Here is a 16,029-nt window from a genome sequence, read left to right on the forward strand (position 1 = left end):
TAATAATTAAGAATTTTGTTGTTTTTTTTCATTAATTGGATTAATATAAAGTGTTATACTAATTTAACTAATGTTTTAGGAAACCAATCTCGGTCCAAATGTTTGCTTATAATTATACATGTGGAGTATGATTTTTTTATTATTATATGTCATATAGAAAAATCCCACCATAAGATAAACATTTATTCATGCATCATCTTAATATAATTGTTATATTATAAAGTTGTGTGATTTATTAAGCATGTTTATGCATCATATTGTTTAAATGTTATAAAGTATGATTGCATGCATAACTAACATTTCCATGCGTCATTTATATTATAAATGTTATAATATATAGTTTAGATATATGAATGTATGTTGTTTATTTTTTTATTACCTTATTATATAATTTCTATGTATATAACGTAATGAAAAAGGAAATGAATGATGCATAATACCATTTTAGTAAATTATAATTGTTGTTATAATTTTAAAGTATGTCATTAGATGCATGATTAGATTTTAATTGTTCCATTTAATGTTTATAATTGTTATAAATTAGATGAAATTAGAATTGAAATCTACAAACATAGCTTAAATCGGTTTTAAGTAGTTTAAAATTGGTTTCATATTAGCCTATGTTAAAAAAAAAATCTAATAAGATTAGAAATATGTTTAATCTTTTAATTCAATTTAATAGGATTAAATTGGATGTGCATAAAAGATTAAATTTATAACAAATTTATCTATAAGGAACCTTTTATCTTAGTATGGTTTAGTTTAGGCTGGGGTATTTAAGCTGACAAAAATGGAATACCCCTACCTGGAAACTAACCTGGAAGGTGAATTAGATAAATTTGTTATAAGCATGTAATGAGTGAATAAGGTTTATTAAAGTGTTTAATGAACATAAATCAACGTTGTTAAACTATCTAACGTAAATGTTATATTGGGCAAAGTTAACAAAAATTTAGTAAAAATTATTAGACGAATTTTTCTAAGTTAATCAACCCTAGGTAAAACACTCAGTGGGAGAAAAATGTTGTATATGATACTTCAATTTCCTCTTACGTTTCTTCTACTTCCTTCGACTTCTTTAGCCACTTCCGAATCTGTTGTATTCAAGAGAGCTCCAATTTGATTCGAAGTTTTTTAAGAAATCGATCTCTAAAAAGACTAGAGTTAGACAAATCTCGAGATCAACAAAGGAAGCTTGCTTAATCGTCCACTTGTAATTCCTCAGACATGACAATTGATCCCTCTTTCTTGATCCAACTTCATGACTCTGATCGACCTACTTACTGCTTGTGCTTGGCTCAGGATATCCTCCTTTTTTCAAATCAAAGATTTCTACTCAAGTGAATTTTTAGCACATTTATACAAATAAGTTTTTCTTTTTCTAAAAGCATAAGTAGTAAATTTGACTAGGGTTCCCATACATGCAAACATACAAAAGAAAACCAAACAAAGATAGTTATAGCTCACACTGTGAGATCTATGCTTGGTCTTGAGACACCTTTGCTTGTGTTTCCTTACATGTGGTGTTTGCGTAAGTCAATAACAAGGTGCATGAGGAGAGTGTTTATAGTAAGTGGAAGAGAGACGTATGTCAACACATTCCATGGTCTCCTTCATTAATTTGCAGTAAATTTTCATGCTTGGCCTCAAGACACTTTTTCATGTGTCCCCCTATGGATGGTGTTTGTATGAATTTTTACTCAAACTCCAGAAATGGATAGGATTACTTTAGTTTTTGACCCAATAAGTTTTTTCCTATGTTGGCTCATTGGGACGGAACTCTACAATTTAAAATGATGGGTTAAACTTACAAGAAAATGTTTAGTAAGTTAACAATTTCTGGACTAAACAATGGTGACTAATAGTTATAGGAATAAGAGTTATTCAGGTATAACTATTAGTTAAGATTGTCTCAATTCAGTGAAGGGGTAACTGATCACCCTACGATGGCTTTTATTCTAACTCACTGAAGCATCATTGCAAAATAGATGTCATATAAAGTACATTATAATTTTACTAAATTGATTGGTTGTTTAATTGGGTAATTCATATATAACTAATATAAATAATTGTATGGTTTCAACAATTTCATTATAATGAGCATTACACTTAACTTGCTTTCCGCTTATAAGCTTAATGGCAATAACTACACTAGATAGAAAAATACTATTAATACAATGCTTATTATCGATGACTTGAGATTCGTCCTGGTTGAAGAGTGTCCTCAAGTCCCAACTGCATATACAGCTCAAACTGTTCGAGAGGCATACGAGTGATGGGTCAAAGTGAATGAAAATGCCTGAGCGTATATCTTGGTCAGCTTATTTGAAGTTTTGGCCAAGAAGCATAAGCCCTACTCACAGCCAATGATCATGAAGTCCTTGAGGGGAATGTTTGGACAACCGTCCACACAGCTCAGATATGACACTCTTAAGTACATCTTCAATGCTCGTATGAACATTTTTTTTGTGAACAGTTTTGAACATGATGGTCCAATTTAGCACGGCAGAGATGAACGTGCTTGTCATCGATGAGGTCAGTCAGGTTAGCTTCATCTTGAAAACTTTACCTGAGAGTTTCCTCAAGTTTCGTAGCAACACTATTATGAACAAGTTTGACTACAACATCACCATTCTGCTCAATGAGTTACAGACATACCAATCCTTGATGAAAGTCAATGAACAAAAGGGTGATGCAAATATTGTCTCGCCCTCCAAGAAGTTCCACAGAGGTTCGACCTCTGAGACAAAGTCTGCACCTTCTTCTTCCGACATTAAAAAATGGAAAGAAGAATAAGGGAGGTCAAGAGAAAAGCTAACCCCGCGGCTACCGAAAAAGGCAAGAAGGACGAGGTTACAAAGGGAAATTTGTTTCCATTACAACTAGAAGGGACGTTGGAAGAAGAATTGTCTCAAGTATTCGGAAAAAAATAAGAAGGCCAAACAAGGTAAATATGATTTACTCGTATTCGAAACTTGCTTAGTGGAGAGTGATGATTCAGCCTGGATAATAGATTCAAGCGCCACTAATCATGTTTATTCTTCCTTCAGAGAATTAGTTCCTGACGACAGCTGAAGATTAGCGAGATGACAATGCGGGTTGGAACTGGGCACGTCATCTCGGCTACGACAGTGAGAGGACTTTGTTTAGTTTTACAGAAATCATACTTATTATTAGATAATGTGCATGTAGTTCCTGATTTGAAAATGAACTTGATTTCTGTAAAATGCATACTTGAACAAAACTATTCTTTAAATTTTAATGTAAATAAAGTGTTTATTTACAAGAATAGTGCTTTTATTTGTTTAGTTAATTTCAAAGATAACCTTTATGTGCTAAAGGCATTAGCATGTAAGGCCCTTCTTAATACTGCAATGTTCAAACTTGTGCAACTCAAAATAAAAGACAAAAAAATTCTCCTAAAAAAAATGCCCATCTTTGACACTTAAAATTATGTCACATTAATCTCAATAGGATTGATAGATTGATTAAGAATAGACTTTTAAATGAGTTAGAAGAAAATTCTTTACTAGTATGTGAACCATGCCTTGAAGGCAAAATAACTAAGAAACCTTTTACTGGAAAAGATCACAGAGCCAAAGAACCCTTAGAACTTGCGCATTCAGGCCTCTATGATCCTATGAATGTTAAAGCAAAGGGAGGGTTTGAATATTTCATCACCTTTACAGATGATTATTATTCAAGATACAATTATGTTTACCTAATGCAACATAAGTCTGAAGCCCTTGAAAAGTTCAAAGAATACAAGACTAAAGTTGAGAATTCATTAGGTAAAACAATAAAGACACTTTAATTTGATTGAGGTGGAGAATATATGGATTTGAAATTCTAGAACTATTTGATAAAACATGAAATTTTATCCCAACTTTCAGCACCTAGTACACCTCAGTAGAATAGTGTATCAGAGAGGAGAAATCAAATTTTTTGGACATGGTTCGGTCTATGATAAGTTACGCTCTTTTACCTAATATTTCCTAGAGTTATACAGTACAGGCTGCAACCTATACTTTGAACTGTATTCAATCCAGAATACCTTTAGAATTATGGAATGTCCGTAAAGGTAGTTTACGTCATTTTAGGATCTGGGATTGCCCAGCATATGTGCTTGAGGCTAATCCTAATAAATTGGAACCTTGTTCAAAACTATGCCTATTAGTAGGCTACCCCAAAGGAACAAGAGATGGTTACTTCTACGATCTTAAAGATAATAAAATGTTCGTGTCGACAAACGCTACATTTTTATAAGAGGACCATATCAAAGAGCACAAAACCGCGCAGTAAGATAATATTAAATGAGCTTTCCAATAAAACTACTAAACCTTCAACAAGAGTTGTTGAAGAGCCAAGAAGATCCATTTGAGGGAGTTATATCCAGGTTGTAGATAGAGATGAATGGTTATTTGTATATATACTATTAATTTGTATATTGTGTTGTCGTACTGTTATATCAAAACTTCGAATAGTACATTTCAAATATACTAACAAAACTTAATATATTTCATATACTGATTAGAATGTTTTCAAACACCTAACACAATATTTTAGGGTATATTTAAAAATAATCATGAATCCATGGGGAAAAAATGCTTCATACGTGAAAATAGAAAAAATAAATTATGAAATGTATGATATATATTGCGATTTATATTGAATATTGAGTCAATTTTTTATTTGCATATTGTGATATACTTCAAACACTTAATGCAATATTTTCAAACACTCGACGAAAAAATGTTGTCATATACGTATATTTTGATTTCAAACAAAATCTACCATTTTAATTTTGTTTTAAAAAATAATGTTAGATGTATTTTCTCTCTCCAATTAAATAAAGGAATAAAATCTCAATAAATAAATGAATTTTTTTTCTCCAACATTAAGGATGTTTAGTAAATATAGAAATTTTTTCCTAATGCCACATTCTCTCTCCAATTGCCCACCACAAGTCAAGGTTATTTTTGTCCGAAAAATCCATTAAATCTTATATACAAAAATATCAAGAAGTTGGACATTTATGAAAATAACTTTTGAAAAGGGATTGAATCTTTGAATATCTATTTTTTTTTCCCCTTTAAAAAGAAAAGAAAGGCCTTAAAAGAGTAAATTTGGGCTTAGATGGATGATGTCGCGTTGCTAGAATTTATGGGCCAAATCATGGGCGGACTAAATAAACTGTAGTACTGGGTCGAGCCTCTCACAAAAAAGTGGGCTGAGTATTTGGGCTTTTGGTTTATGGGCCATTTTGGTCCTAATTAACCGGCCCACAAATTCGAGTTGAAGGAAAGAAAAAAAAAAGGAACGTAAGGATCCAATTGAGAAGGTCCGAAATTTCACGCCTAAACTGGAGATCAAAGTGGAAGATTATTCCCTGCAAATCTTCGTTGTGAATTCAGAGGAAACTTACAGAGACAAAGAGTAGGTAATGGTGGGGGTAGTTAATTCTTGTTGTATTTTCCATTGATGGACGAAGATCAAGCATTGAATTCGATATTGAGATTCGACTGCAATTTTGTTTTTAATTTCGTTTTTCTAGTGGCAAAAACCTAGCCAGGAAATCTGGCAAACCTTGGAGGATTGAGGGCTCGGTTATCGTTGAAGCATTCCGTTTCTGATCACAACGACGACGAGGAAGAGTGCAGGCCTTGGCGTCGTAGGCTTTCTATGGCTTTCACATGGCGCTCCGCCCTCAAGATTACCGTCTTTCTTCTACTTCTTGCTGCTGCTGTAACTGCCTGTTTCACCCTCCCAATCGAGAAGGTATCAATTTCTTCTTTCCATCAATTCTCTCCACTGCATTCTTGTTACATTTCCGTTTCCGCGATTTTCATCTGTTCTTGAATTGTGTTTGGACTATCTGATCAAATTAATGCTCTGACGTAATTTCATTTTGAGGTCAAATTAAGGTATTTTGAGTTTAAATTTTGAGGTCTGGACCTACTGCACGTTGATTTTTTTCATATGTCATATCCATTTTCATCTGTTCTTGAATTGTGTTTTGAGTTTAAATTTTGAGGTCTGGACTATCTGATCAAATTAATGCTCTGAGGGAATTTCATTTTTCCTTCCACGAGAATTTATTGGTTTACGTGTTCGTGAATGTTTCAATGTTATATACCATGTTTACTTTGTGCAACTGATGAACTATGAGGCTGGAAGATTTATGAAGAATTACTCGTGTCTAATATGTAATTTAGTGTCAGAAGATTTGTATCGATCATATATTTGAAATTTAACACCGTTGCAGATTCTGAAGGACTTTTTACTATGGGTTCATGAAGATCTCGGTGCTTGGGGTCCACTTGTGCTGTAAGTCGGTGTAGCCTAATCCCTTGTAGAACCTTTCAAGTTGCTTTTAAATTATGTCTGTACTATCGCTTTCCCTTTCTCTCATTACGGGAGATATATTGTTAGGTCTGTTGCATACATTCCTTTGACAGTGCTGGTAGTTCCTGCCTCAATACTTACTGTAAGCATCAAATTTAATGCTTCTTATACCTGGAAAAGATATAATGTGTTGTGATGAATGCCACTGGAATGGACTTATTTGAATGACTTTGAGGTATGCATTTTGTCTGTCTTTCAGCTTGGTGGTGGCTATCTATTTGGGTTACCTGTGGGCTTTGTTGCTGATTCCATTGGTGCAACGGTTGGGGCTGGGGCAGCTTTCCTTCTTGGACGAACTGTATGATTCGAATCCTTCTGCTTGTCTGTAAATCATATTAATTCCGCGAAGCTTTGTATTTGAAAGTAGAATTATTATTTGCTAAGTTCATTATTTCATTTGTATTATATAATTATCATTATTAGATCAAATATGTATGACTGCTAGTTTGATAATCCTTTTCTGGCATTCCTTACAGATTGGAAAGTCTTTTGTTGTTTCCAAGCTGAAGGATTATCCACAGTTTCATTCGGTTGCAATTGCTATTAATCGGTCTGGATTTAAGGTTTGTCCATTTTGCTTTCAATTACCTTGTGTATTTACTGGTGTTTGCATCTTATATGGATTTGACGTTCGTCCATATGCTTCTTTCCTTTCTTCTTATTCAATCTAAAATCACTTGTTTCTTCTGTTCCAATGGAAGAGAAATAACACCTCGTATGTGTGGGTTTCAGTTCATTTTCTTCTTTACTTAATGTGAATGAACAGCATTGGATGTTTCGTTGATACCAGTTCTTGTTTATATCATACGTTTCCCCATGAGCATCATATATCTATGAAAAATGTCTCTCCTTACATTGCTTGATGAGAAGCATACAGAGCTGTAAATGAAACCATAAATTAAATTTTGAAATGGATTCCCGGAGGTGAGAGATGATTCCAAAATCCAATGCATTTATTGTGCTAAACTGAAATATATGATTCCTATAAATTGTGAGTAGGCAGCCCAGCTGGGCATTTGCCAATGAGTGGAAATTGATGTGAAATATTTGGCTATTTAGACTGTTTTTTTTATGCTTAGCAGAGAAGTTAATTTGCGTCTCAGTTCCTATGAAGAATGCTATTGATAAGAAATAAATTGTTATTTTGCTTTCATTTGATTGGCATCCCTGGTATTTGTATTTGAAACAACTGAGCATGGTATCTGTTCATACTTTACTCAATGTATATATATCTCTCTCACTTGGAAACGATGAGAAATAAGTTACACAGCTGTTAGTGATCTAAAGTTTTCACTTTTGCAGATCGTTTTGCTGCTCCGACTTGTACCTTTACTTCCGTTTAACATGTTGAATTACCTGTTGTCCGTGACTCCTGTTTCACTAGGGGAATACATGTTGGCTTCATGGTTGGGAATGATGGTACCTTCTTTGTCACGTTCTTATAATATCAATTCTGATCTTTTGTATTTCAGATCACAAATATGGCATAATTTGTATGTTTATGTGAGTGTTTTATCCGGCCAAGCACAAACTGTTGGTGACTTATGTTTCATTTGTGTAGTCACGCCTTGTTGCAAAATTTATTAAATTTGTCTCTCCAAATTTTAGTTGTTGTAGTGCTTGGATAGGCATATTTTTATGTTGCAAAGAGTGATAACTTTTAACTTCATTGATTTTTCTGAAATGATCAGCTAAATCAACATCGTAGTTTCCAGCCCTTTTGGCTCTTGTTAGTTCATGATGATAACTTCATTTATTATGAAGGCAAATATCATATAGGATTCTGGAGATAGTTTAAGAGGGCCGAAGAAGAAGTCTGTTAGGAAGAAAAATGGCAAGGTGCCAAGTAAAATTCAGATAGCCTTCTGAGAGGACAAGCTCAATCTAGCTTACTCTTAGTTTACCTCATATTGGCCACAATTTTGATCGGCAGAAATACCCTCCTAGTCATTACTAAATGTTGTTCTCATTCCCTAACATTAATCTCAGAAGGCCTGTTTGTCCTTCTAGATAGATATACCTTGCTCGTCCAATGGCCATATTCTGTGTTTTAGACTTCTTGGGTTAGCATTTAATATAGAGGAGGGGCCTAGCATAATGGTTATCAATGTGTGGTTTTTGTTGAATGCTACGATATCTTGGTAGACATTGTTCTTCATCCAGGAGGAAGATGGAAAATTTTCAAGTTAGCTATTCTTCGTTTTATTTCTTTTCTTCTGCATGTGAGCATGATTCAGAATCTCCATGCTCTAGAATCAAGGAATTATGTCTTTTCTTTTAAAATATCTAGATATATCAACCTTAGTTACTAATTTTAATTACAAATTTTGATCTTCACCGTCTCTGTTGCAGCCCATCACCCTTGCATTGGTATATGTTGGAACCACACTCAAAGATCTGTCGGATGTTACACATGGTTGGGGAGAACTTTCGAAGACTCGTTGGGTAAGTTTGTTTGTTCGTTTCATTTCCTCCTTTTCTCCTCCCTTCTTGTTGTTGTTTTAACAACAGATTTTATTTAGAATACAAGCAGTGGTGGATCTGGAAGTTAAAGTAAGGGGGCTTGGTATATTTTAATATTAGTTTTTTCATAGTTCAATAATTGCGGGATGGGAACTTAAACCATCTACATTTCAAATTGGTGTCTCATCCACAAACTATGCTCAGATTGACTATTTTGATATTAGCTTCTTTTTTTTTTTTTTTTTTAATAGAAATATTATGATGTTAGTTTGTTTAATGGATAATATGATTGAAAAACTTTTTGTTGGAGGACATGATATATTTTGATATTACTTTATTCATAAAAAATAGAACTGATAAAATTTATCTTACAAGAATTATAGTTTAGTTTTATTTTCTAACATTTAAAAATATTTTTATTCATTTTCATTTATATTTGATACCATGAAAAAAATCATATTGAAAAGAAAAGAAAACTATATATATGATATATTTATGAAATTTATCAACTACTGTAGAAGAAAAGTTTTAAAGATTTCCTATAAAAAAAATTTAATTTTTTTTTTAAACTTACATTTTATTCATTCTAAATTGTTTCTTTCAAATGGGAAAAAAACACAAAAAAAAAACAAAAAAACAAAAAAACAAATTTCTTAAGCAAAAATTCAGCAGCAAGAAATTTTGAAACTTTGAACTTGGGGAGACTTCGAACCTGGCGTTCCAATGTGGGGGGCCTTCAGGGCGTGAATGCCACTAGAGCTTGGTAAAATTTTGAATTATATGACATATTAAATTCAAACCCACAAAAATATGTTCCAACTAGATAAATGTTGCCTAAAGACTAATTATACAAAATTTGTTCGAAGTCGAAGTGCAAAGAAAAATATAGATCTCACCAAGGATTAAACATCACAAGGGTCCGTCTCCACACCTCTAAGAACTCAGTTATTTCAAGCCCCAAAGATCCCATGACAAAGTACACACCCCAATACATCATAAAAAATGGCCTTTCTTACTAAATGTCGGATGCAAGGTGAACTTCCTGATCAAAATGTTCTTTATCTCCTCTTTTATGGCCGTTGAGTATAAGGTTCTGATGGCATGTTTCATAGACAGTCTAAATCTAATCTCATGAACTATGAACATTCATTTATCAATGTGGAAGTACCACTGGTTTTTTGAAGAGCATCAATTTCAACAGTGTATAATATAACCTTTTGTTCTTTCTTGTCTGACACAAGTCCTTTCCTTTATTGTGGATGCAGGCATTCATAATATTAGGTCTTGTGGTATCTGGTAAGTTAATATTATCTGCAGAAACTTGTATCCTTTTGTTTTTGGGTTCTATTTTCTTGTTTTGTTTTCGGCAGGCAACTTTTCCATGAAGATCAAAAGTGGACAATAGTTCTAAGAACTTTTCGTTTTTGGGTTTTAAAAAATGGAAAAAGGTTCTTTTAGTCTTATCAAAATAAAGATTTGTGTCTTGTATGCAGCCATCTGCTACTCATCAGGAAAAATCATTGAGCATCTTTGTCGTCGTAATATATAATATGTCACTTAAAAATAATTAAAATAACATTGCATGTTTCAGGTGGAGGAAGGGAAGAGTACTCAAAAATTAAAACAACATTTGATAGTCGGCTTTAATTTTATAGTGAAGTGTGACATTTAGGCTTTTTCTGACATTGATTTGCATGCAGTGGTTCTGGCGTACTGCGTGACCAGGGTTGCTAAGGCTGCTTTAGAAAAAGCTTTGGCTGAGACTGGAGATGGTGCTGTTGATTATTTGGGTCTCTCCTCGCAGCTACCCATTGTAGCTGCTGAATCGCATGCTGTTGATCTTAACCAGCCTCTCATAATCAAGATTGACTCTCCTCAAGATGATGATCGTAAATGAAAACCAACTCTTTTCACATGTAAATTCTTCATTCTCCTCCTTCAATAGGCCAGGCTTCCCTAAAACATTGGAAAATTTTTATTTTTGATGTATGTACAATTCATAATCCTTAACATAGAATCTAGTTTTTTTATTCTAAATTAAAGCATGTATTAAAGTGTAGCTGCTTATGTTTTTTTTTTTTTTTTTTTTTTTTTTTTTTTTTTTTTTTTTTTTTTATAAAATTGACATTCCTATTGTTTTGCATTCTTTTAGTTTCTTTATGATCTAAAGTGATTTCTGGCACCGAGTCCAATTTATTAATCAGATCATCCTTGGTATATATATATTGAGTTCAACGTTTGGGGGTGAGATTTTGAATTTCAAACTAGTTTAGTTAATCTCATGCTGGCAAATCGTCATATGAGTATTGTGGTTGAACAACAAATAATGATCCCACTTCAAATTATGTAGTAATATTTTCCCGTCCTTGATTAGAAAAAGAAGAGAATGTCAATTAAACTAAACCCAAGGCGATAGCTTTTGATTCCCTACTTTCAGATTTCAGACGGCATTTGAAGACGTCAAGGTTTGGATTCACTGGTTGCTTGCGGCGGTGTTGCTGGCGTTGTTGTCCGTCAACTGCAGGCAAAGTGGCCTCATTATAGATGAGCTTATCCTAAGCATGGTTCAGTTGAATTTCTCTGTCTGCAATGATAAAAGGCAGATTGTTAAGCCATCAAACTTGATGATTGATTGAAACAGTTATTATTGTTCACTTGAATTCATAATTTTTAGGACAACCGCCTTTGAATGAATCACTAGTTGATTGGGGTGATTATTATTAGTTCACTTGAATTCTTAATTTTTCCGATAAAATCCTTTGAATGGATCGCAAATTGAATGGAGAACGAATGATTATTATTTGTTCACTTGAATATATTCTTATTTTTTTTGGATAATATCCTTTGAATGAATCACCAAGATTTGGAAAAGGGATTCAATTTTCAAATGATAGAAATTTGAAACATAACCTTTTTGTTCTGAAGTTGCAGTTTTGTATAGGTATGAACTTTACAGATTCATTAAGAATATTCAATGGCTTGGATTGTGGGCAACTAACTGGTAAGCAAGATGAGTTTAGAAGAAATATCTCTACATATTCTTTCTTACTTTGGATTCATTAAGCATTTTTTTAAAAAAATTTACTATTCCTTTCTTTACTTTTTTATTCGTCTCTAATTAATACTTTTGACTTCTCTTTCAGAAAATCATGAGCTTGGTTGGAGAGACTGCTTTTAAACAGTCTTCTGCTTTTGTTTTAAAGTGAAAATATGTTCAGGTAAATTTCTCAAAAGTTACTTCAATTATCTTTTAGAGACTGAGCTTGTTTTTTATTTTCATGTTCTAAGAAAACAAAATTAGAATAAGAAATTATATTGAGGAAACAAAACTGTAAGTCCATGATTGAAGTGAATGAATTATTAGAGTGCTTTTTGATAAAATTTAGGCATTGAAGCAGTAAATGGAAAGACCTTGTGTCTGTCAGAAACTTGTAATCCAAAATGTATTGTCTCATTGTTGTTTGTGGTGAAGAAGAAATTGACATGAAGGTGCTTCCAATATTGTTGATAATCTATCATAGGATATTATTCTTCAGATAGGTCTGTAGAATTCATTAGCTGCCATGGTAGGTGGATAGAACACACTGCATATGAGGACCACTCACAAATTAAGCCTTTTTATCCCTTTTTTTTTTCTCTTTTTTCCCCCTTACTGTCTAAATTTCAAAGTTCCTATAATACATTCATTATCTAATTACTTCTTTTGTGTGCTTTGTTAATCAGCTGCACAAATAAAGATCAGAAACCATGTGATTTGGGCATGCTTGTAGGTGAGAGATTTTAACCCTTATTGTTTTCGAGTTCAATAATTGGTTGGTGTAGAATTGAATTGTTGACCTCTGGAAATGGTAATTAGTGTCATATTCGCTAAGTTATGCTCATGTTTGACAATTTTAACTCTTAATATTTATTTCATCTTCTTATCTATCTCTTTCAAGTAGGGGTGTTCAAGGTTCGGTTCGATTTTAGATATATATATATATACACACATACAGACAGTTCGCTTTTATAATTCAATATTATATAAATGGTTTGGTTTTAATTTCGGTTTTCAAATTCTGATCCAAAAATTCAGTTTAAAAAAAAAAAAATAACTGAATCAAACCAAAACTTCGGTAAAAGTTGAATTTTTTGTTCGATTTCGTCGGTTTGAATAAAAACCCCTACTTTCAAGTTTGAAAACATAACATGTGGTGCTTATTGGCACCATCTGCACTTATAGAAATGCCTATAGAATTATTACGGAATCTCTTCTCTTTTTGTTACTCAAACAAAAGAGCACGCTTAATCAAACCCGAATCTAGGCAAGGTGAACTCCCTGGCTCAATCATATATAATAGGTTCATTAAGTGTAATTCTTTTTCATATTATTAGACTAGACAATGAAGTGTATGAATCAGCCGATTTGTTTGGATGTATGGATAGAGGAAGGAACATAGTTTTATGGGGTTAAATTTGGTTGAAATTTGGTTTGCAAACCAGGATACCATTGGTGATTAAAATAAGATTGGTCTTTTAGCTTAAATTAAGGGAAGAAAAGGCATTTTGTTTAGGTGTTTTGTCACCATTGAATTGGCTTTTTTACGGGTAAAGGGGGACCTCTTCAATGGAAGGGGGAAAGGGGAAGGTTTCAGACTTTTAAGGAGGTCAGAAAATGATTTGTTTAGGAAAGAATAGTATGTTGTTGGGGGAAAAAAGATAAATTTTGTTGCATGAACTTAGTCTTCTACATTCTTGCACGAGTTTAGGACGCTAATAGGAGCATAGTTCAACCGATTAAGTTATGTATTTTCGACCAATAGATCAGAAATTTGAATCTCTTTATCCACACTTATGAAGATTTGATTCTATCATACATACTAAAATTAATCATTAAAAACTCTAAAATTATTTTTAAGTTTGAAGAAAATGGATTAGATATTATGTTAAGATTTGAAAAAGATTACATACAATCTCGATATTTATCTTAGTCGGAGAGTCTAAAACAAACGATAGTTTGAAAGCTATTTATGACAATTTCCTCTAAAAAAGACTACTCTAGCTTGGGGGTATGGCTTTCACCCACCTAATTGTTGTTAAAAGCAAAAGCTTCATTAACACAAAAGAAAGGGCAAAAAATAACTTGATTGCATCAAAACTTCTTTCTACCCCTCTCTTTCTCTCTCTCGTGTCTAAGATGGTATGGTACACCAGAATTCTCCTCTCTCTCTCCCATGCAACATTGATTGGAGTCAATAATTCATTGTGAAATATCGTATAATTTAATGCATATACACATTCCAATACTTGTATACTTTAGATCCTATTGGTTAAGATCTTATTTGGTAATCATTTAGATTTTTTTTTAAAAAAATTAAATCTATTTCTTCCATGTTTCTTACACTGATTTGCATCTTTCTTAAATACAAAAGTTGAATTCTTGTCAAATTTCAAAAATAAAAAATAACTTTTTGAAAGGGTTGTTTTTAAATATAAAAAAATGAACCAAAATATTTATAAAATATAACAAAATTTTATAATTATCATTGATAGATCATGATAGGCTTCTATTAATGTCTATCACTGACATTGATAGACACGAATAAAAGTCTATCCGTGTCTATCAACGTCTATCATTGATAATTCTATAATTTTGCTATATTTTGTAAATATTTTCAACGGTTTTATCATTTGAAATAACTTCCCTTTTTGAAATCTACCTTTTTTAGTTCTCAAATTTTGGTTTGGTTTTTTAAACTATTGGTAACAATGAAAGAAATTTAGAAGTGGAAGTAGTGTCCATAGATTTAATTTTCAAAAACAAAAACCAAAATTGTTAACAAATAGGATCAAAATATTTGATTTTTTGTTTTTTATTTTAAAAAATTAAGTTTATCTTTTACCCACGAGTTTTTATGTTTGTGTCCACATTGTAATTTTTTTCAAAAACTAAGTTAAGGTTTAATATTTTTTTAAAAAAAAAAAAGACTAATTTTTAAAGGTTTTGTTTTCATTTTTAGAATTTGGTTAGGAATTCGAGTATTTTCTTATCAATGGTGAAAATCATAATTAGGAAAAATGAAAAAGAAAAACATAAATTTCAAAAATTAAAAATGGAATCATCATTACAAATGTGGGAAGAAAATTTACTCTTACGATAAAGATATCCACTAATACTTTAGCGGTTGTTTATATGAACACATTTTTTAAAAAACAAGATTGTAAAGGTCGCAATTCAAAATTTTCACCTCTAACGAAAATTGCTGGTTTTTAGACGTGTTAAGTTTTTCTCAAATTAACATTTATAAGCATGTACTTGGCTATTGTTCATTTAAGCTTAAGATTTGAGATTTTAGGGTGGAACTGATAATAGTATATATGATATAATTATGGCATGCTTATACTTATTTTATTTCAAAATTTGGGATAGAATTGATTGACCAACTATTTTTAAAATTAAAGCATAAACAATTAGATTTATGACACTTTAAAAGAAGTTGAGGGAGAAATCTCAGCCAAAATTTGTTCTAAAATTGCACCCTAAGTATTCTAAAATAGTTCATCTTACTTTTTAACACCAATTCCTCACTGTTTGACAGCTAAATCAACAATATTTAGAAGTACTTGAGAGTTTGTTTTTCCTTAAAATATTTGAAAGTTACTTTTTCTTTTGTCTTTTAAAAAATATTTTTAGACGAATTCTTCCCTCTATATATATTGTTACACTAAAAAAAGAAAAATTATTTTAAATGTTGAGTTACTGAAAATATTTTCAAATATAATAAAATGTTAAAGTTTATCAATGATAGACACTATATAAATGATAGAGGATAGTGATCAATGATATTTTATTATATTTATAATTTTTTTGTTTAAATCCTATTTTAGTCTCTGAATTTTGAATCTGGTTCTATTTTTGTCCATAAACTTAAAAAAAATATATATTGTTTTAGTCCCTAAGCTTTTAAACAATGTTTATTTTAGTCCTACTACTAAAATTATGTTAACTCTTCAACGGAAATGTGATAAAGCTTATATTTTTAGATGACTAGACTCAAGATCATGTATTGAGCAAGAGGAGAATCAAAATGCCAACAACCAATACGTCAAATTACTGAATGATCAAAATTTTGAATTAAAAATATCTTTTAAATTCTCTTGCTTTTCCATCTTATTCAAAAA

At 31.9% G+C, this 16,029-nt stretch overlaps 1 protein-coding gene across 6 annotated transcripts; it reads left to right on the forward strand.

Annotated features, from left to right (window-relative positions):
• The first annotated feature begins 5,314 nt into the window (after positions 1 to 5,314).
• Positions 5,315 to 11,602, forward strand: LOC120092514 (TVP38/TMEM64 family membrane protein slr0305-like). 6 transcript variants are annotated; one of them, XM_039050615.1, is made up of 11 exons: positions 5,315 to 5,440; positions 5,555 to 5,778; positions 6,266 to 6,327; positions 6,433 to 6,487; positions 6,605 to 6,703; positions 6,882 to 6,968; positions 7,708 to 7,824; positions 8,758 to 8,850; positions 10,134 to 10,164; positions 10,569 to 10,784; positions 11,285 to 11,602. In XM_039050615.1, the coding sequence occupies exons 2-10, from the start codon at positions 5,683 to 5,685 to the stop codon at positions 10,763 to 10,765; spliced, it is 837 nt and encodes a 278-aa protein (XP_038906543.1). In that variant the 5' UTR covers positions 5,315 to 5,440; positions 5,555 to 5,682; the 3' UTR covers positions 10,766 to 10,784; positions 11,285 to 11,602. The 6 variants fall into 6 exon arrangements, with proteins under 6 accessions (XP_038906543.1, XP_038906541.1, XP_038906542.1 ...); XM_039050613.1 differs by having other exon boundaries at positions 11,306 to 11,602; XM_039050614.1 differs by having other exon boundaries at positions 11,313 to 11,602.
• Positions 11,603 to 16,029: the final 4,427 nt, after the last annotated feature.

The sequence above is a fragment of the Benincasa hispida genome, chromosome 12 (genome assembly GCF_009727055.1).
Source record: "Benincasa hispida cultivar B227 chromosome 12, ASM972705v1, whole genome shotgun sequence".
Lineage (NCBI taxonomy): Eukaryota > Viridiplantae > Streptophyta > Magnoliopsida > Cucurbitales > Cucurbitaceae > Benincasa > Benincasa hispida.